This window comes from Megascapheus bottae, chromosome 9 (assembly GCF_031878675.1).
Source record: "Megascapheus bottae isolate mThoBot1 chromosome 9, mThoBot2.hap1, whole genome shotgun sequence".
NCBI classification, from domain to species: domain Eukaryota; kingdom Metazoa; phylum Chordata; class Mammalia; order Rodentia; family Geomyidae; genus Megascapheus; species Megascapheus bottae.
The window spans coordinates 21,502,887-21,525,409 of NC_143517.1; the positions used below are offsets into that span (position 1 = coordinate 21,502,887).

A 22,523-nucleotide genomic window follows, 5' to 3' on the forward strand; every position below is an offset into this window, starting at 1 on the left:
AATTTGTTTTTGCTCTAATTGATTTTTTTCAGATTTTCAAGATCATTGACAAATTCCAGTGAATTGATTTAGTGGCAAAGAAATCAGTTTTAAACAAATTAATATCCGCTCTTGAGAATTAGAATTTTAAGTTAGAAACCCATTTTTATTTAAGATATTGAGATGGCAAACATATTAATAGTAGATTCATCTTAAATTTCTGCTAAAATTATGCCTGTTTTAACTCAGATAAGTAGCTACCTTGTGTCTAATTGAGATATTTGCCTGTATAGAAAAATAGATAAGTGGGGCCAGGAGCGTGATGTAGTGATAGCATGCTTGCTTAGCGTGCAGGAAGCCCTGGATTCAATTCCTTGGCACCACATGAAAAAGCCAGAAGTGGTACTGTGGCTCAAGTGGTAGAGTATTAACCTTGAGAAAGCCCAAAGACCGTGCCCAGACCCCGAGTTCAAGCCCCAGGACTGGCAAAAGAAAAGAAAAGAAAGAAAGAAGAAAGATGTGTGAGTAACTTGTTTTGTCCATTTGCTTGCTTCTTTTATGTAAGAAGGCATGTGTCTATGCTACAATCATAGCTACTAAGTCTTTAAAAAAAAAAAAAAGCTATAAATCCTAAATACAGGTTGAGCATCCCTAACCCAAAAATCAGAAATACTCCAAAATCTGAAACTTTTGAGTATTAATATGATTCCACTTTGAAAAATTCTGTACCTGACATCATGTTGAAAAAACCATATTATCTTCAGGCTATGTGTGCAAGGCATCCATGAAACACAAAAGACTCATGTTTAGCCTTGAGTCCCTTTCCTAAGATAATCTTGTTATATACATGCAAATGTTACAAAAATCCAAAACACTTCTTGTCCCAAACATTTTGAGTACCAGTACCTAGTATGTTTTTGGACCCCCTCCCCCCTCCCAAACTGTACTATGCTGAAAATTCCACTAGGGGGTGTACTGGCAGGGTGTATTTGTATCCTATTTCCTTCACATAACCAGTATTTTCTTAGGAGAAAGAACCCTTTGTAACTAATCTTTGGAGTATGACAAAATCTTAATAGTTTTTAAAAATTAGGGAACTATTTCTGGCTTTGGTTAAGTGAATTAAATCCTAAGTTTTCAGCCGGTAACTCCAGAGATCAGATTAAAATGTGTTAATCTCTTTTAGTTTAATTAGTGATTTCTTATCTCAGAAGTTACCATATAAATTGGCTCTTCAAAGGACTATGCCCTTCTTCAAACTTAAACTGACCTAAAAGTTCCTTTCAGGCTGAGACTAGCTAGAACATACTGTTGGCCTCTGGAATAGATTAGCCTTAGCAAATGTCCCAGTGTTGTGACTGAACAATTGTTGAGAATATAGTTGGCAGAACATGGCCTCAGGATTTAATCACACAATTACCTTGACATACCTGGTGGACCTGTTTCAATCACCTAGATCCCTTGTTTTAGGTAGGCTTACACATCTCTCGAGGATGGCTTTTCATCCACAGGAATGCTAGTATCTTTTTACTTGATGAGCTTTCCTGGAGCAGCCCATATGTGAATTCTTTTTTCTTCTTTATTTGTCAATTTTCTTGAAACTCAAGTTCACACCTGTCAGGACCCATTTTTCCTAAATGCTCCAAAGCTAAAATTAAGTGAGCCACAGGAGGGAAAATGAATATCCTCTTGTACTGATAATAAAACTTTCAACACTGAAGCAAATGCTTCTAGAATACTTAACAAGTGAGGGCAATTACTGCAAAACCTTGAGTGCTGTCAAATTAGCCCCTTACAATGACAAGCCACTTACAATGAATTCACATTTGGAAACAAAACATTACTTTGTCTGTGAAACTTTCAAAGATCACCCAAAGCTGTGAAAGGTGACAGTGTATTAAACATTGTCCTTTCATTTTAGGGAAACTACAAATATTTATTTACCGCTTGCACAAATGTGAAATTCCTGCTTTTTCTTCAAGTATTTTAGAACTAGAATTTTTAAATGTTAAGAAGCTTCAGCTTCATAGTGTTATTCTAAGCACAGAGGCTCAAAATTATACTTCCCAAATCACTGTATCTTGGAAAATATTTGTAGTGTAACTTATGTAAACACTTGGGTATTTTGAGGACAAGTGAAACTGAGAATTCAAAGTCTGAATTTTCCCACCTGCAAAATGTAATTAACATACTGCCCTCTACTGACTTCTGAAAAATATTTTAAATGGAATTTTTACAGTCTCTTGGGAAAGAACAAAGGACAATTGGTACATTAATTTTTTAAATCATTTACAGTTACCTAATCCTAGTTACTCAGGAGGCTGAGATCTGAGGATTAAGTTGCAAAGATAGCCTGGACAGGAAAGTCTGGGAGATTCTTATCTCCAATAAACTACCAAAAAAGCCAGCAGTGGAGCTGTGGCTCAAATGGTATAGCCCCAGCCTTGATCATAAGAAGTTCAGGAACAGCACCCGGGACCTGAGTTCAAGCTTCAGGACTGGCCAAAAAAGAAAGAATTCTTTACTAATTTGCTAGACTACATGCTTCAGCCACTTTAGCTTATACTGAAACAGTTATTTTCTCCTTTAAATGCACAAGGACTGAAAAAGATTCAAAAAGAGCTGTTATTGGAAAGTGTTATTTCCCATTGTCATCTAGGACTCTGAAACAGTCAAAAGGGTCAAGCAACTGCTTTGCAACATGTTCTTAAGGCTTCTTTTCCTGATCAGATTCTGGATTACATCCAGAAGTTTGGAGGAGAGGGGGGGAATGGGCAATAACTACACATACTAAGAACCAGGAACTTGGAGAAAAAAACAGCCTCACCAAAAATAGATAGTACTTTGCAACCAAAATAGTCTATAGCCTATAAATATATACTTAATGAGCCTTGTGTCCATTTACTGTACTTTTATATAACATTTAAATTTACAAAGGCTTTTCATAAACATTTTTCTCTCATTTGAGCTTTTATGGACAAGGCAACAATCTCAAGAGGGGTCATGGAACTTCCCTGGGGGCCCCTGGAGGGAGGGGAGAAGGTAGAACAGAGACCCTCAGCCCAGAGCTCCAGGTTACAACGTGTACAAATAGTTATTTGGGCTATATGTTCAAAGCTCCTGGTAAAGTAGATTTTCCTATGAGTCATTCATGGCTTTTGCCCTGTGGCATAATGTAAGAATTTTCAAATGTTGATATTTTTTATTAGCATGGTTAGTTTAGCAATAACTGATTAACTCTAGTTTAATATCCCCAGGAAGTTTGCTCTATAAATTAGACAAGCATGTAAAATTCTAGCATGACAACCAAAGTTGCACTAGAGTTTTATGACCAAAGCCCAACTCAAGTTGGTGGTATCTTTTTTTTTTGTAACTTTCCGTAGTATTCTTGAGAGTAATTCAGTACATCTTCGGTCAGCTGGCTTTCTTCTCTGTCCTCCTAGTTTACATATGGGCAGTGGTAAACTGACCATGAAAAGGAAGTAAATGAAAAAAAGGGCTCTTTTTTTTTTTTCCAGTCCTGGGCTTGAGCTCAGGGCCTGAGCACTGTCCTTGGACCTTTTCAAGGCTAGAGCTCCACCACTTGAGCCATAGCACCACTTCCGTGGTACTAAGGAATCAAACCCTTGTCTTCATGCATGCTAGGTAAGCAGTCTACCACTAGGCCAAACTCCCAGTCCCTATAAAGGGCGTGGCTGAACAAAGTTCTATTAAGTACTTGGTACCCAAATTTAAGTAACAAGTTGGTTTTAGTTTTTGTTGTTGTTGTTTAGTTTATCTGCTGGAAAATGTAAAACCTTGATTTTATTATATAATCATCTTACAGGATCCAAATTCTGAATAACTCCACAAGCTGCCTCTTTGAAATGTTAATCATGGATTTTCAAGACTGTACAGTATTGGTCAGCTGATAATGTGTACAAGCTTTTATGGCCCAAGCATCTGACTTGTAAAGTACTGATTTTCTCAAGGCTTACAGAGCATGAAGCTTCAGTGTCAAAAGGAAATAGGCAGTGAATAGCTGATGGATAAAGGGAAAGGATTTTGAAATACTTATGGTCCCTATTGGAAAGCTTGCTTTAATGAGGATGAGGGCTTAGTAGTGCTAGAAATGGATCCAAAGGCAAATAAAAGTCAGTCCCAAATCTCCAAGTCAATTCATCCATATAAAGCCCAGGGATCTATTTGATAAATATTGGAGATTGAGAGCTGAGAAAACAACGGAAAGGAATGGGTGTCCCTGTTTAGCTGAATTTTTAGTAGGGATTAACAGAAGCCACTACAGCTTGAAGGTAGACCAAACCCAAGCTCACTCTAGAAACCTCTTCTTCCCCTTCTCCTTCTTCATCTTTGTCTTCATCTTCATCTAAAGGAAGAGCCTGGAACACCTTAGCCCACTGTATGTGCCCACAGCCATGAACTACATGGGAGGAAGTTGGGGTCATTCATTGCCTGGGACCAAAATGACTTTGGCAAGTAACTTGTTATTGAGCAAGTCTTGCTTTCACTGCTGTGCCACCTCCCACCCAGTCCAGTTCCTAGTACACTGTGGGCATTCAGTATTGTATGACTGAAGAAATGATGCCTCATGTATACTTGCTACAATTGTTTCCTCTTGTATTTCTCATAATTTAGTAATAATTTGCAGTAGTGCTTTAGCCAGAGGAGTTGAGAGTGATGTGCTCTGTTAGGGTTTCTTTTTGTGTGGTAGTACTGGAGCTTGAACTTGGGGCCTCACCTTCTCACTTTGCTTTTTTGCTCATAGCTGGTGTTCTACAACTTGAGCTATATATACCTCCTGTACAGCCTTTTCTGGTTAATTGGCAAGAGTTTCTTCTGACTTTTTTTTTTTTTTTTTTTTGCCAGATCTGGTTTGGAACTTCAGTCCTCAGATCTCAGCCTCCTGAGTAGCTAGGATTAAAGGTTCTAATACCCCTTAATCTTGTTCTTGGGATTAAAATGTAGCTTACTGATAGAGCACTTGTCTGTCATGCACAAACTCTGGGTTTGATCCTCAGTAGCACCAAAAAACAAATCCTTTAATGTTGACTGGTTTTATCATCAGCATTAATATCCTTCAAAGATAATTGCTTAATACGTAATGCTGTAAAGATACAGAAATTAAAAGTTTCTGTTTAAGTTGTGATTTTTGTTTCTTTGCCAGTCCTGGAGCTTGAACTCTGGCAGGGCCTGAGCACTGTCCTTGGATCCTTTTTGCTCAAGGCTAGTGTTCTGCCACTTAAGTGAGCCACAGCACCACTTCCAGCATTTTTCTGTATATGTGGTTCTGCAGAATCAAACCCAGGGCTTTGTGCATGCTAGGCAAGCACTCTACCATTAGGCCATGCTCCTGGCCCAAGTTGTGATTTTTTTTTTTTTTAAGTTTTGAAAACTGTCATTACAATGTAAGAACTAAAGCTTAAGAGATTATCAAGGAAGTATATGGATCGTGGCTTTGCCCCATGTCTCTCAGAGGGTAGTTTCTTTCTTTTTTCTTCTTTTTTTGGGGGGTGGATCATGGAGTTTGAACTAGGCCTGGGCACTGTCCCTGAGCTCTTCGGATCAAGACTATTACCCTATCCTTGAGCCAAGCCCTACTTCCTCTAGAGGTTAATTGGAGATAAAACTCTCAGGTCCTTTTGTGCCTGGGCTGGCTTTGAACCTTGATCCTCAGATCTCAGCCTCCTGAGTAGCTAGGATTACAGGTGGGAGCCACCATGCCCACCTTTTTTTTTTTTTTTAATTGTCAGGGTAATGTATAGAGGGGTTACAGTTACATTCGTTAGGTAGTAGATACATTCCTTCTCATGTTTTTGCCCTTATTTCTCTCCCCCACCCCCTCAGAGGGTAGTTTCTTATGTGGGCAGCTTTGCCCTTGGGGAACATTAGCAACATCTGGGGACATTTTTCTTGTCAGACTGGTAGAACTACTACTGGCATCTAGTGGAGAAAGAAGAGGGATGCTGTTTAAACATCCTACAAAACCCAGGACAGGCCTCCATGACATGAAATCACCCAGCAAGAAGCATAATGATGTCAAGACTGAGAAACTCCATTGCAGAACACTGGTTCTCAGACTGGCTTCTTAGGTTGAATCTTCTCTATAAATGTTGCCTCAGATGCCTCATTCTTTCCCATGGAACTGGAAGTTTAACCAGTCTGGGATATAGCCTGGGCATAAGGAATACAACTTCGCAGATGATTCTAATGTCTAATGACCTAGAGAACTACTGTTTTGTAGAAAAAGTGGTTCAGCATTTTTAAAGTTCTTAGAGAATCACCAAGATTGATTCTGTTTTTTTTTCAGCAGTGCCTAACCACATATATGTAGGTACAGCTAACCCTCTTATATATAGGAATGATTCCTAAGGTGTGCTAGTCCCTGTTTAAGAATAAAGTTAAATTTCATGAGTAACTTCTTGATTGCATCTATCCAGCATTTAAATAAAGAATTTGATATTTTGACATGATTCCCAGTAAATAAACCTAGAAAGCCAGCAATTTGAACTATTTGCACTTAGGAATTGCAAGGGCTTATAAATTACAAGGGCTGATGTCTGTGGAACCTTGCTATGTTGTGCTCTTGGGACAGGGCAAAGGTATCCTGCTTGCTTCAAGTGGCCTGAGCAGTAGTCAGCTGGCATGTCTGTGTCTATGGCACAGAAAAGTAGCTCCTACTGGAGCAGAACTGAAGCCTCTGCCCTTTGCAAGATCTGTATTACAGTTTGTAATAGCAATGTGAGTCTGGGGCAAGACAAAGGGGTTAATGACTTCAGTCTGTTGGAGGTAGTTTGGCTGCAATTTGAAGTAATTAAATATGGGGGGAGATCCTAGAATTCTCCTTTGCTTATCTAGAGCCCATGCAGGAGACTAAGGGGAAACAGCATTTCAAGCACCAGGTCATCAATGCTTCTAATGCATCAAGATGTAAAACACACACACACACACACACACACACAACTTTAATGCAGAGAATAGTACTTCTTAATAGACAAGAGGTAGGGCCTAGTGGTAGAGTGCTTGCCTAGCATGCATGAATACCTAGGTCCGATTCCTCGATACCACATACATAGCAAAAAGCCAGAAGTGGTGCTGTGGCTCAACTGGTAGAGTCCTTGCCTTGAGGAAATCCAGGGACAGTGCTCAGGCCCTGAGCCCAAGCCCAGGACTGGCAAAAAAAAAAAAAAAAAAAATAGACAAGAGGCATGAATTCAAGTTACTCTATGTTAAAAAAGCCCCACCATGACAACATATAAATATTTAATGGCTAGACTTTTTTTTTAACTGATCACCAGATGCTAGCAACTGCACTAATGGAGTTGATACCTTACTGAGTCATTTATGAGACTCTTAGGCAAGTAAAATGCCTTGGTGTTAAGACTTGTATTTTGAATGCCTGGTAGGAACTGAAGGAATTAAAGAATTCTTGACTGTAACTCATAATGTTTTTGAGCCAAAAAAAAAAAAAACCCAAAACATAGAGTTGTTTTGTTTTGTCTCACAAATGAATTAAAACAAGATCGAAAGAGGTCAAATCACAAAAGCAAGGTTAAGTAATTAGTAGTCAGGACCTGTGATTTCTAGATTCCAAAGACCAATATACTTTTCAGATACCATGTGTTTTCGGTCCTCTCATTTCTGGCATTTCTGCATAGCAAGCCCTAAAATGTCAGGGAATATTGGAATCTGAGTTTCTGCCCTGGGGTAGATTCACTCCATCCTTTAACAGTGGGAAGACAAGTTAATGAAGCATTTATTTTTGCTGAATAACTAATGGTGTCATCATCTAGGTGTTCATTTGAAAAGCCTAGCTCTTTTATTAGCTTCTTGGTTGCAAGGCAACTGTAGGAGTATTGTTGTGCATGTGTGTTAAGTATTAACTGCTGATGCTGTTCAAATGTTAAACTAATCCCTGTAGCCTCACAATAATAAATCGTTAAAGGATGGTAAATGAACCGTGAGTACAGATTTAACTCTTGACATAGTCTATAGTCTCCTGGATATCTCAAGAAAAGCAGTTTTTTCTCAATCTGATGGAAGTTAAAATGTACGTTTTGGCCTGGAGAGGGTAGTTCTAGATATCGGTATCTTGTGTTTCTATTGCACAGTTCATCAGGAGACTTTTCTGTCACTTCAAAAATACCTACAGGAAGGGCCGGGTGCGGAGCTCACACCTGTAATCCTAGCTACTCAGGAGGCTGAGATCTGAGGATTGTGGTTCAAAGCCAGCCCAAGCACTAAAGAATGAGAGGCTCTCATCTCCAATTAATCCTAGAAAACAGGAAGTGGGACTTGGCTCAAGGACAGGGCGGTAGCCTTGAGCTGAAGAGCTCAGGGACAGTGTCCAGACCCAGAGTCCATGACCAAAAAAAAAGCAACAAAAAAAACCCCTATAGGAAGCCAGGCACCCATAGCTCATGCCAGTAATCATAGCTACTTACGAGACTAAGATTTGAGAATCACAGTTCAAAGCCAGCCCAGGCAAGAAAGTATGTGGGACTTTAGAAATAGATCTGTGGCTCAAATGGTAGAATTTTTGCCTTAGCAAATAGCTTAGGGACAGCATTCAAGCTGTTCAAGCTCTAGTCTGGTATGCATGCACTTGCACACACATAACCACATGCACACACACACACACACACACACACACACACACACACAAATACCCATAAGAAAAGCAAGGACTATTGTGCAGCCATGTAAATGTTAGAATTTCTTCTGTTAACTATAGCTAAAATAAAGTCAGAATATTGCTAACAAATATAGATGTAGGCTTTTATCTCTTAAAGATTGTGTTGGAAATATTGCTTTTTTCCAAATAAAAATTTGCAAGTTTACTTGTTATATTTATCTAGTATATACTTTTAAATCTGTAAAATTAAGAGAATTTATCCATATGTTTCTTATATGGTGAGTCACTATTTCCTTGTGTGTGTGTGTGTGTGTGTGTGTGTGTGTGTGTGTGTGTGCCAGTTCTAAGGCTTGAGCTCAGGGCTTGGTGCTGTCATTGAGTTTTTTTGTTTTTTTTTGTTTTTGTTTTTGTTTTTTTGCCAGTCCTGGGCTTGAGCTCAGGGCCTGAGCACTGTCCTTGGACTTTCTCAAGGCTAGAGATGTACCACTTGAGCCTCAGCACCACTTCCGGCTTTTTTCTGTGTATGTGGTACCAAGGAATCGAACCCGGGTCTTCATGCATGCTAGGCAAGCATTTTAACCACTAGGCCAAACTCCTGGCCCTGAGTTTTGTTTTTGTTTTTGTGTTTGTTCAAGGCTAGCACTCTACCACTTGAGCCACAGCTCCACTTCTGGCTTTTTGGTGGTTAATGGAAATGAAAGTATCATGGACTTTCTTGTCTGGGGTGGCTTTGAATTTCAGTCCTCAGATCTCAGCCTCCTGAGTAGCTAGGATTACAGGCCTGAGTACTACTGCCTGGAAGATTATCACCATTTTTTAAAAAACTGTAAGCACGTTAGTCATATATCCCATTAACTGTGCTTTGTACTATTAAAGCTCATCCAATTAACCAGCAAAAAAGCTGGACTAGAGGCATGGCTCAAATGGTAGAGTACAAATGGGCGAACAGACAGTCAGAGCAAGAGCAGAAGACCCTGAATTCAAGCCTGGGAACCAGCATCAACATACATGTACACATAACTTTCTAGGTATAGTGATTGAGGTCTCAAAAGAGTGCCAGCAGATGTCATTTTAACCTTATAAATAAGCAAGAGAATATTTCTTTGTGGTCCTGATAAAGATAACTTCCTCTGGTAGTATCACTAGCAGAAGGAGCAAAAACAATCAAGTTATTTCCTGTCAGAAGAGCAGAAATCATAGATAAACTTTTCCACTTAGCTTTTCTTGATCCAAGGGAGTCTTGATAGTATTCTTTTCTTTTTTTTTCTCTCACAAGCTGTACATAATACTGTCATTTGAGGATCTGTAAAACCTTAAACCTATATCAGAAATGGTACTCTGTATATGCTCATGGTGTTAAAACATTTCCTAATGTAATATAATTTATCATCCTTTGGAGATGAACGTCTACCCTGTTCCTTGGACATTCAACTAAGAGACAAACACTTAAAAACAACTAACAAAAACAATTTTTTTTAAAGATGCCTTTTGTTAAATCTGTCACAGGTTATTCATGTAAATGTACCCCCAGAAATACAGTATGAAGCCTTTTCCTCTTGAAACAAATTACCTGTGTCTTCTCTTACTGTCTGTGGACCTGGGATTGCTTACAGATAGGGGAAATGCATTGTGGGTGTTAACGCCTATCACTCTAGGATGTCATCTGTCTCACAATTTCAAAAGTCAGACTTCACTGGATACCACAGTTCTTCGCATTCTCTTTTGTTTAACGTTCATCTAATTTGTCCTGACACTGCAGCTGCAGGCTCTGCCCCCCACAGTCTGTCATTAAGAGCACCAAGAGTGATTTGGAGGTTGAACTATTGGAAGTTAATTTGGCGTAAACCTAACTTTCAAAGATTTTTCAAGCTATGACATGCCATGACTATGTGCAGTCACTTGCACTTCTGTTGAAGAAGGCCTTGCTCATATTGTAAAAGTGACCTTTACAGTTACCTTTCTGAAGGCCTAGGGCTCTGAAGAGGAACCCTGACCCACCATACACATACTGGACTTGTACAGCATGCTCCCTGGGAATGGCAGTGTCCATTCGAATTCCTTTTCATCTTCTTTCTTTCTCTTAAAAATTATTTTATTATAGTTAAGCAGTTGTATAGAAAAGTTTCAACTCTATAACAACTTATGAGTATAATTCATCTGGTCAATATCTTTCCTTTTAAATCACATAGAATCTGTTAATTGCTGGCAGATTATATCTAAGCCTTATGATAAAATTCATCAAGATTTTATTATCATATTATACAGTGTAAATTATCATTAAGGAGGATTTTTTTTTGTTTTCCTTTTCTTTTTTTCAAGTAAAACCCTTAGGTCCCTTCTACCTCTAAATACCATAAAGCCTCCTGATACAAATGTGGATCCCTCTGCTTTTCCTAATAAAGCACTACATCTCCTCCTCAGTCTTCTAGATGTCTGAATAGAGGCTATGGTGAACAGTTCTCTGACTTCAGTTTTGCATCTGGTGAACTTACCAACCACCATGGGCTCCCCATAAATTCTTTTTTTTGGTCAGTCATGGGGCTTGAACTCTGAGCTTGGGTGTTGTCCCTGAGCTCTTCAGCTTAAGACTACTGCCCTAGCACTTGAGCCACAGCACTACTTCCGTACTCCACAAATTCTACAGACCAATCAGATGTGTTACCTGAGGAGATTCCACCTGTAGTTGCTAAGTCCTGATCTAGAAAATCCATTCTGATTGAACACACAGTGCTGTTGTTGGTCAGTGACTTATCTAAGTTGTCCCTTTGAGATCCACATCCCCCATAGTAGCACAGGAAGGAATGTGTGCTTAAGCTATTTGGGTGTTCATTTCAGATTTTCCCTAAAGATTCTTCTCATGGCTCTTGGAGACAAAGTTAAAGATCATGAACCTTAGCTTGAACTGACTGGTGTCATGGCAACTGGCACTTCACCTTTTGCTGGTCCCCCCCCCCAATACACGCTACAATATTTGTGCACATTAATAATTCATTGCCAAGTGCCAGGTTTCTTTGTGCTGTCAAGCTGTGTCAAGGACAGAGAGTGCAGTGCTATCGCACATGTCATCTATCAGACTGTTGAGGGCAAGAGTAATTAGAAAGGAAAACGAGTCAGGCTAGTTGGGAAAAATCCTGAAACATGTGAGACTTTGTAGTCACCCATTTGTAGCACTTTTCTCACAAAGTAAGGCGGTTGATCAAAGTTTATTTAATAATGTACTCCAGACCTGAGGCAGGAGTTTTTCTGGAAATAATGTACAGGCAGTAATTGCTCACATCCATTCAGGCAGCAAGGAAATGATTAACAGCCTTAGTGTATAGTCACGTGCCAGGCTCTGATGGGAACCCTGACCACTGGCTTTAAAGGAACTCTAGTGGTCTTGGCATGTTCATCCCATTTGCCTTTGCAGAGCACAGAGTAGGACTGTAAAGAAGTTCATAACATGCAGGCTAGCTTCCAAAACTTATTATGTAGCCTTGGATGATGTATTTTATATCCTTGTTTTTCTAACAGCATGTTGTTGATATTGTTAGGAATTGGTGTAGTAATTGTACTATTACCTATGATTGGTGAGCCTTTTAAATAAGGAACATATGCCTTTGTCTTGAAAAAGACATGTTAGATTTCATTTATACAGAAGGCCAAAGTAACCTCTGATGAAGCAAAGAAGTCACATATTCTAAATTGAAAATTGACTCACTACTTACATAAATGTGTTTTTTTCTGATCAAGCTGCAAATTTTATTTTTCACACAGGGGTTTATATGCCTCTTCAGGAGAGGCAAGAGGGGGTTGGGGTACTGCTCGGGCTAGGAGGTCAGGTGGTAGGATGTTTGCATATCAATATAAGCATATATAAATATTTTTAAAGTTGCTCTTTTGTTGTGATTAAAACAAATAATCAGAAGTGGCTCGGTGGCTCAACCTGGCAGAGCACTAGCATTGAGCTGAAGAACTCAGGGACAGTGCCCAGACCCAGAGTTCAAGCCCTACAACTGACCAAAACAAAACTGAATAAAACAAATAATCAACTTGTGTCACGTGTGTGTGTGTGTGTGTGTGTGTGTGTGTGCATGCGTGTGCGTGTGCGCATGCCCACTCCTGGAGTTTAAACTGCAGACCTGGGCACTGTCCCTGAGCTTTTTTGCTCAAAGTTGTCTCTACTGCGTGAGCCACAGCTCCACTTCTGGCATTTAGGTGGTTAATTGGAAATAAGCAATTCAGATTTTTGTACTGGGACTGGCTGGCATTGAACCACAATCCTCAGATCTTCACCTTCTGAGTGGGTAGGATTACAGATGTGAGCCATCAGGGCCTGGCTTGTATCACACTTTTTACTAGCAATGTAAACTATTTCCCAGATATTTTAAAGGCACAATTGGGAAAGATTTAGTTCTGTAGCCATATAGTGTTTGTTGTTGTTTTCTTTTAAACATAAAACCTATGGCTTAACTTACTTCCACACAATCTTAGGGTTTAGGGAAGAAGGACAGGAGAACAAACAGACCCAAGTTTTTTTTTTAATCAAGGTTCTACACAGCACTTGATATTGTGAGAAATAAACTATAACTAACTAGTTTGAATTTGTTGTTCTGATTTAAACCAATTAAATGCCAGTGATAGCCAGATGCTATAATCCCAGTATATACATATGCATATACTAAGTATGCCATGTATGTCTGTGGATATACATTTTCTTAAAGATAGAAGTGGGGCTAGCTCCTGATTTGCCCATCACTGAATGGCCAGGCCATGTGACAGATGTCCAGAAGTAGTTGTTGAATGGGCTAAGTTTATACACCTAAACTCATCTCAGAGCAATAGAGGGGACATTAATCAGTTTCAAAACATTTCAACAAGTTAAACTTAAAGCATAGTTAGGAACCTGTTCATCTTCCATCACCTGCCTTTATGTAATGCTGAGGCTTTGGGTTAGTCATGTAACACCTACAAGCAGGACCGAAGCCTCTGAATACAGGGAACTAGCCCACTCCAGTGAGCCAGCCACTGCTGGACTTCGCGTGGACACTGTCCATGGAAGCAAGCAGATCTGTGAGTCAGATTTGTCAGGTTGCCAAAAAGCAAATTCTTCCTAGTATTTTAGACTACATGCAATTTCTTAGGATTCAAATTTTATTTACTTTTAATTGTTATTGTTGGTGGTGATGATTGTGAGACTTGAACTCAGGGCCTCAGCACTGTCCTGGAGCTTTTTTGCTCAAATCTAGTGATTTACCACTTTGAGCCACAGGGCTATTTTCTGGTTGTTAATTGGAGGTGAGTCTCATGAATTCCACCCTCCTCCCCTGGACTGGCTTCAAACCATGATCCTCAGACCTCAAGCTTCTGAGTAGCTAGGTTTTCAAGTGTGGGCCTCTGGCACCCAGCTAAGATTTAATACTAAGTCTTAGTACTTAACCTTTGTTAAGGATTTATAAATAATAAAATGGACTCTTAATTACAAAATTTTACTTTTAATATAGATGGTCCTTACAGATGACTGTGGTTCAGTCAGGATTTTTTGGGTATGTGATGGCTTGAAAGTGACAATACACCAGTAGACACTGTACTTAAAAATTTGACCTTTTCTCAGGCTAATAATGGTACTAGTTGGTATGATCCTGGCACAGTGTCCAACTATAGCTAATGCAAATGACCTGAACATGTGTAAGTAGGCCAGGCTAAGCCATGATGTTTGGTAGTTTTAATGTATTAAATGCTCTTTTGGCTTTCAAGCTTTTCCATTTGTGATAGGCTTTTTGGAGCATAACCCCATTGTGAATCTAGGAACATCTCTTCTTAAACATGATCCCTGGTAATATCAAGAATGAATTTCATACTTTTTACCTAATTTGGGGACAGTTAGTCTAGACAAGATACATAAAAGAAGACTTGCAAAGTTGATTAAACTTGCAGAGTTGATTAAGAACACATATTCGGGTTGGGAGCGTAGCCTAGTGGTAGAGTGCTCGCCTAGCGTGCACAAAGCCCTGGGTTCGATTCCTCAGAGTCACATACTTAGAAAAAGCCAGAAGTAATGCTGTGGCTCTAGTGGCAGAGCACTAGCCTTGAGCAAAAAGTGTCCAAGGACAGTGCCTGAGTTCAAGCACCAGAACTAGTTTTAAAAAAAAAATACACTTTCTTGTTTAGATTGGACTATGAATATTCCTTATGGCACGTTATTTTAGTTTAACTCTATGATATAATGACTATGTGTAAATTATAGAACCTAAAGTTGACTGTAATGGTCATAAGTACCAGTTCTTGACTTTTTGGGGTACCACACAGACCAAAATAATACTGTCATAAAATCCCTCTTACTGTCTACCACTGCAAAGACACACAATGGACCTGATCACCAGAGCTCATGCCTTTAATCCTAGCTACTTAGGAGATTAGGAGGACCGGTTCAAGGCCAGCCCAGACCCCCCCCCCCAAAAAAGACAAAACTCCTGGTGTATGATTGTTATCCCAGGTACCAGTAGCTAGCCTGGGTAAAAATCAAGGCCCTATCTAAAACTGACCAGAGCAAAAAGGACAGAAGGCATGGCTCAAATAGAATACCTCTCTGGAAAGCAAGAAACCTGAATTTAAAAAAAAAAAAATTCAAAAATAAAACTTGGATCCATGGAGCAATGAAAGGTGTGCTTCTGTGCTTTCTGCTGCTATATCTGTCACAGCATAAGATTTCATCTTAAACACTGCACTGTGATTTTCAACTTAGTGTGGAATAGCCAGGCAAATATAAAACGATCAAAGCCAGAATGCCAAGAAACATAATTATATCTTAAGGTCAGTGGTACTAACTTAGGTATGGTTAGGGAAACAGACAAAATCAAGATGGTATAGAATCAGATTAAAAAATACATTTGGGAGTTATAGCTTAGTGCCAAAAAACCTATTTGATATACATAGGCCCTGGGTTTGATCTCTAGCCCAAATACTTTCAATAAAGGATCATTGGGAGACTCTTGTGATATAATTAATATAAAACACTTAAAAGGCATGACCCTATATAAACAGAAGTAAGAGTAGACAATCAGAGAAGATTTTATGAATAAAGGTAGACATTGTGGATTTGAGTGAGGAAGCTCTGGTGAAATGGAGAATGAATTGTAACAGAGGTGCTATGTGATCACTCCAGACTGGCAAGACCTTGAAATGCTTTACAAGAGATTCTTCTGGCAACTGTTCCTATGGATTAAAGCATGAAAAGGCTTCAGAATTAATGGGATCGCTATTTTAGATCTTGGGCATGCAAAAAAAAATGATAACAAACTAGAAATGCATGTACAAATTTAGTTGATACCTATGCCAGGAAGTCCTCTGAGAAGGAATGCAGCTCTTCTGTAAGTCTGTTGCATTTTGTTTTTTAACTTCATAAATCATGAGAAGCTGTGTTGTCAGTAGACTGTAACTCAATATTAGCCATTTCTCTTCACTGCTTTCTTTTAAGAAGCAGGTTATAAAACTTAGAAGCCAGGTAGAATAGTTAATAGATCATCCTAAGCAATTTGAAGGATCTTTTTTTAAATACTGCCTTGTATTTTGAAGGCAAGAGACAAGGAGCGGAAAGAATTTAGTGAGTTACAAATCAGTACCACCTCTGATTTTGCCACCTCTATAGACCTGCTGTGTACTTGGTACCCTAAGCAGCCAGTTTCCTTTCATGGTGGGAGAGTCAGCTTATGACCCCACAGTGTACTTTAGAATGCCGCAAGTATTCATCAGTACAACATTATACTTTTCATGCAGTTGGGTGCTGGTAGCTCAGGCCTGTAATGCTTGCTAGTCAGGAGACTGAGATCTGAGGATCAGGGTTCAGATCCAGCCTAGGCAGGGAAGTCCCTAAGACTTTTATCTGCAATAAAACTACTCAGAAAAGGCCAGAGCTTACACTGTGGTTCAAGTGGTAGTAGAGCACTATCCTTGAATACAAAGAGACCCAAGGACAATAAGCAGGCTCTGAGTTCAAGTCCCAGGACCAGCAAAAACCTCAAACAGTTCTGTGCTTTTCTTGATTTTTACATTCTAAAATACTTCACCTTCTGCTCGTGCATTTGGCAATAAACTTTAGATGCTGCAGCACAAAGGTAGAAGGGGTTCTCACTTATGGGTCTGTCACCATTGAGACCCAGTCATAAGAAAGACATTAAAACCAGGTAGGCTGGAGGTCTGCACAGACCAGATGACTGCACCAGAAGTGTCAGGAGTATAGGAAGATCTCTAGCCTGGAAGTAGTTCAGATTAGCAGATAACTCACTTGAAAGGTGACAAGGAGCCATCTACTAAAGGCTTTCTTTTCATCTCTGGACATTATCCCCCAAGGCTCTTGTGTTATGCTCTGGTTGAACATGGCCTATCACAGGACATGCCATTCCAATGACACAGTTTTAGGTTAACCAGACACTTAAAGGGTCCTCTCTTTTTGATCATGGAAAATATTTTTAAATGAATTAGGAAATCTAACATTGTGTATGGGTCACAGTTTATACTGTGATCTTGGAGTTTAAAGGAAACACATGATGTCACTTCTTAAATTTGAATCTTAACTTTTCTTTCAGACCACGAAAGCCTTTCTTCCAACAATGCTGGAGATTAACCATGGTCACATTGTGACAGTTGCAAGTTCCTTGGGATTGTTCAGTACTGCCGGAGTTGAGGTTTGTCACATATTAAGCATTTCCTCACTCAGTTTAACTTGTTCTGGATACATCACAAAAATATCACACACTTGAAAGAGTTCTCCGCTGGCATGACGTGCGGAGGACATTTCATAGTAACCCGGGAACAGATGAAAAAAGGAAATCTACCTCTTCTGCCATTAAATCACCTCTGCTAGTTAAAGCTGCAGCAGCGAGAGAAGGGCATCCAGCCTAACCTAGTGATGGTGGAAGACACAGGGTCAAGAATACAACTACGGAGGGACATGAGATGAGGCCAAAGATTCACATTTTATTCCGATCGACTTGCCAAAAAATGAGCTACCTTTTATTAATTCATCAGATGAGGTGCTTATGGCTGATGGCAGGTGGCCTGCATCGTGATTTTGTAGAGTTGAGTTTCTTCACACGCTGTTCTTAACCATGTTCATGTGACAAGGGTATGCATGTATTGCTCTGGGCATCCTGTGAATGCCTGTAAAATTGGAAACAACTTTGCGTGTATGTACCAAAGAACACTGAGTAAATGGATTTATATTTCTATTTCCAAACTTAAAATTAAGCTGTACACAAGAATTTTTTCCCCCTTTGATTTCATGTGTCCTTAGATTTAGCTACAGTTTAAGTTTATATGATGTGGTTACTATTTTCTTTTTAGCTTTTGCTGTAGAAAGAAAGTCAGATCATAATAATTTATAACCTGAGGTAGACTTGTCTTTGTTCTTCTTACACTAATTTTAAGCAAAAAGGTTTTTCAGTCTCCTTTACTAAACAAGAGTCCATTTGTAAATTTTCCAGAGACATCAAAGTGAACCTGTCTGTATTTTTAACTTCAGCCTGTTAGCTTTCATAGAATCCTTTGTGGTAACTTCCCCAAAGTAATGTGATACTTAGTTGATGTGGCAAAAAAAAAAATGCTCATCTGTTTTTGCTGTTGCTTTCAAAATATTCTTTTTGCACAGAACCGCTTGAGATATATGTCTTTTAAAATGGCTTCCTATTCTTCACTTGTTACCAGTAACCTTCTGTTACTCACATCTACCCATTCAGACCAGGAAAAGCATTAGGTAGTTTGGGGATTTCTACATGCATTTGGCATTTCTGCTTTCTCTCCCCTCAGGATTACTGTGCCAGTAAATTTGGAGTTGTGGGTTTTCATGAGTCGCTGAGCCATGAACTAAAAGCTGCAGAAAAGGATGGAATTAAAACCACCTTGGTTTGCCCTTACCTTGTAGACACTGGCATGTTCAGAGGCTGCCGGATCAGGTCAGTGGGAACCTACCTTGTTTTTGATAAAATAAAATATCAGGAGGATGTGTATGCGTGGGTTATCTGTTTGTCTTTCATTTTAAGTAGCATATTTCAATTTGCTTATAGTTTTCATTGGTCAAGACTTGGAAAAACTGATAAATAAGATTGGTAAGTAGTGCACACTCATCATAACATGCAAAGATTAATGTAGAAACATCAGAGAGGAAGTGGCTCTAAAAAAAATATAAGAGAAGCTGCATCTTCTTGCTTCTTTAGTATTTGTGTTTGTAAGTAAGGATCCCAAAAGAAAAGTCCTTGATGTGACTTGAAACAATGTCATTGTCACAAAGGAGCAACACGCCTTTCTTCCAAAAAAGAACTTGAATATCACACTCCAGATTTGGAAGCTACATTTTTTTTTCCTTTTTGCAGCAAGTGTATATAACTAGATTCACATTGACAGAATGAGATGGAACCATTTAGATTTACTAAAAATGAAATGAAATACCCACACATTTAGAAAGGAGGTATATGGGAATATAAATGTCAAGTTACATCTTACTTGAGCTCACAGAATAAACACAACCATGATTCATTAAGAAGATACTTGTTGAGGCCATGCTGACCTAGGTGAATTTGCAAGGCAAAGAAAGATAACCAACCAATTCCCTGATGATTATTTTATGGACCATTCTAACATGAACTGAACCAGACAAATGGTGAAGTAGGGACAGGGTAATATCAAGTCATTTTAACCTTAGGCCGGCACCAAGTCTGGATTGAGAAATGAACTCTGAAGGCTGAAGAGGTAACTCAGGGTGGAACATATACTTAAGAGTTAGCATGTGTGAGGCCATGGTATTGATCCCCAGTGAAATTATCTCTAGTTCTGCCTCTTGGACCTGGGCATTGTCCCTGACCTCTTCATCTCAAGGCTACCACCCTATTAGTTAATTGGAGATAAGAGTCTCATGGACTTTAGTGCCTGGGCTGGCTTTGAACCCTCCATCCTCAGATCTCAGCCACCTGAGTAGCTAGGTTTACAGGCGTGAGCAGCCAGGCCCAGCTAGTTCTACCTCTTGACATGCACCTGGAATTTGCATGAGTTCCCATGGATGCATTAGCTCCATTTGTTTTTGGTTTTGGTTTTTGTTTTTACTGCTCTCTTTGTGTGTTGGAACCACTTGCTAGAATTCCTGAGATGCTCTGCTGCCTACTTAACATAACAGCAGGTCCCTGAATCCGAATATGCGGTAGGATTAGGAGGAGTCAGAAAGAAGTTGCAGTTTGATTATTTAACATGGAAGTTAATGAACCAGCCTGATGGCAGGTCATCTTTGCGTGCCCTTCATCTTAAAAGCTCCTAAAAACCTATTTTAGGTTTCCCTAATCAGGCATCCTAAACAATGTGGAACTGTTACTACTCTTGGATTATGTCTAGTGTTTACAGACCCTCACCTTAAACTATACCCAATACTAAAAACTTCACTCAAGGTTTGTTATGAAACATGCCTTCTTCTTTTACTAATTAAAGAAAAGAAATAGAAAAATAATCTGAAATACCTCTTGAAGCCTCTTCAGAACATCATTTCCTCATTTTACACAAAAGCGGGCCCATTTTCTCCTTACTTCCTTTCCAGATTATGCAAGTAAAATGTGCTCATAGGGCCAGGAGTGTGGCCTAGTGGTAGAGTGCTTGCCTAGCATGCACAAAGCCTTGGGTTTAAGTCCTCAGTACCACACATACATGGAAAAAGCTGGAAGTGGTGTTGTGACTCAAGTGGTAGAGCCTTGAGAAAGCCCAAGGAAGGAAGTGGGGCTTCGCTGAAGGGTAGGGTGGTAGCCTTGAGCTGAAGAGCTCAGGGATAGACCCAGGCCAAGATCAAGCCCCATGACTCAAAAAAAAACAAAAACAAAAAAAGAGAAAGCCCAAGGACAGTGCCCAGGCCCTGAGTTCAAGCCCCAGGACTGGCAAAAAAAAAAAAAAAAGGCAGGAGAGGGGAGGGTGCTTATAGTAGGGAAATGTGGGGAAATGGAAAAAGCATCATAAAGAAAATAGAATGTTCCCCAAGTCCTTTTTCTCAGGTAATGTTACAGTTAGTATATCAGTGCATTTCCATCCTTCTCAACGTGTACATTATTCATTTCCATGTCAAATGTCCTTTAGGAAAGAAATTGAGCCCTTTTTGCCCCCTCTGAAGCCTGATTACTGTGTGGAGCAGGCCATGAAGGCCATTCTCACGGACCAGCCCATGATCTGTACCCCCCGCCTCATGTACATCGTGACCTTCATGAAGAGGTAACGAGCGCCTCCCTCATCCCCAGACCGGTCCTGCCCCAGCGCCTTACACAACACGCATCCATCATAGACAGTCATTTCACTCGGCTGTTCCTACAGCTAAACATAATGTATTTCAATCAAATCTCATCTAACACTCCCCCTTATCTCCCTCACCCTTTTGGGAATACAGATTTCATTGTTCTATTCTCCTATGTATACACAATATTTCAACCACATTCACAATCCTGTGCCCGCTCCTGTTGCCCTCCAGCTAGTACCCACCCCTGAACAGAACCTGTTTTACATTCCTGTGTTTTGTTTTGTTTTGTTTTGAATCAAGACTTAAGGTTTACTAATTGCATCTTTCCTTTTCAGCATCCTACCTTTTGAAGCAGTTGTGTGCATGTATCGGTTCCTAGGAGCAGACAAGTGTATGTATCCCTTTATTGCCCAAAGAAAACAAGCCACAAACAATAATGAAGCAAAAAATGGAATCTAAGAATTTTTTTGTATGGAATATCATTTCTATCAGAAGATGATCAAGATACTTCACTCCAGTACACATCAGCATTACTGACATTCTTTGGGGTCTAATCCATGTTGACTTTTCTTAATCAACCTTTTTAAAAATTAAAATAAAGTATAAATTAACTGACTAGAGTACTTGGGAAATGTGATCAGTAAAATAAGTGAGCAAAACTTGTTGCCACCAGGGACATTTGAAATAGGACCCTAAAGCCAGTCCAGTCTTTAGACAAGCACTGTATGAAATCTTTGGGCCATCATTATTTTTTTCCTTTGGTAAACAGGAAATCTGGAAGTGATACCTACAGTTTGTTTCATATATATGATTTTTCTGAATTCCTGTAGAGTTTATTCATTCTCATTGTTAAACTCTAACCCACTGACATCCTTGCAACTTCAAGGACGGATAGATAGCACTATATTTTGTCATGTTTTCTAAAGTTTTACAAAGCTTTTTTTCCTGGTATTTGTATCTTTTTAAGAGGCAGTTTTAAATCTCCATCAGTTTGAAGTAAATAATCTCTGAACATTACAGTAAAGGTCTCTTTCTTAAACTTGTAATGACTAAAGTATTTCTGACTTTTAAATACTTCATTAAGCATCTGGAGACCTACATATCTAAAAAGATCATACAATTTCTACCTGTCAATTTTGATGCACCCAGAAAGTGCCCTTTCCCCAGGGAGTTGCAATGGGTCATGTTTTGGGGTTGACTCTTACCTAGAGTACGTAGCAACTCTGCAAAGAACAGTCTCTAAAAAACGGGAACTTCATTAAAAAGTCCCCATTTTTGTGCCAACTATGATTAGTGAGGGGAAAGCATCATATTCTGTGGGAGTATTTACGAAAGGGTGTAAAGATTTCTTTGGAAGGTTCACATTCTGGAACGGCAGATGACATTTTTTTACAGTATTTTTTTGTAAAGCAAACTTTTGTGCCTTGAATTTGGTAAATGTGTATTAGTGGAACATTGTAAAAGTGAACTTCTACCTCTGTGTCTATGTATACCATCCACTTGTAAATTACTATGAACTCTATGTGATTGCTTTTTTTTTTTTTTAGAATGTTTTGTTTTCATTGTGACCAATGTTTAAGGCTAGTAAATAAGCCAACTTTTACTAATTGGGAAGTTTTATAAAGGGCTGATTAAACTTAAAGAATTAACTTACGTAATATTGATTGTGTGCTTATT

General features: G+C 39.2%; 1 protein-coding gene across 1 annotated transcript in view; it reads left to right on the plus strand.

Annotated features, from left to right (window-relative positions):
- The window catches only part of Rdh10 (retinol dehydrogenase 10), a 31,800-nt gene extending 10,338 nt beyond the window's left edge, over positions 1-21,462 (plus strand). Inside the window, exons 3-6 of the mRNA XM_090338948.1 lie at positions 17,176-17,274; positions 18,395-18,540; positions 20,693-20,824; positions 21,182-21,462. Of these exons, the coding sequence (XP_090195074.1) occupies positions 17,176-17,274; positions 18,395-18,540; positions 20,693-20,824; positions 21,182-21,305 (501 nt within the window). The 3' untranslated portion in view covers positions 21,306-21,462. The remainder of the gene's footprint in view (positions 1-17,175; positions 17,275-18,394; positions 18,541-20,692; positions 20,825-21,181) is intronic.
- Positions 21,463-22,523: the final 1,061 nt, after the last annotated feature.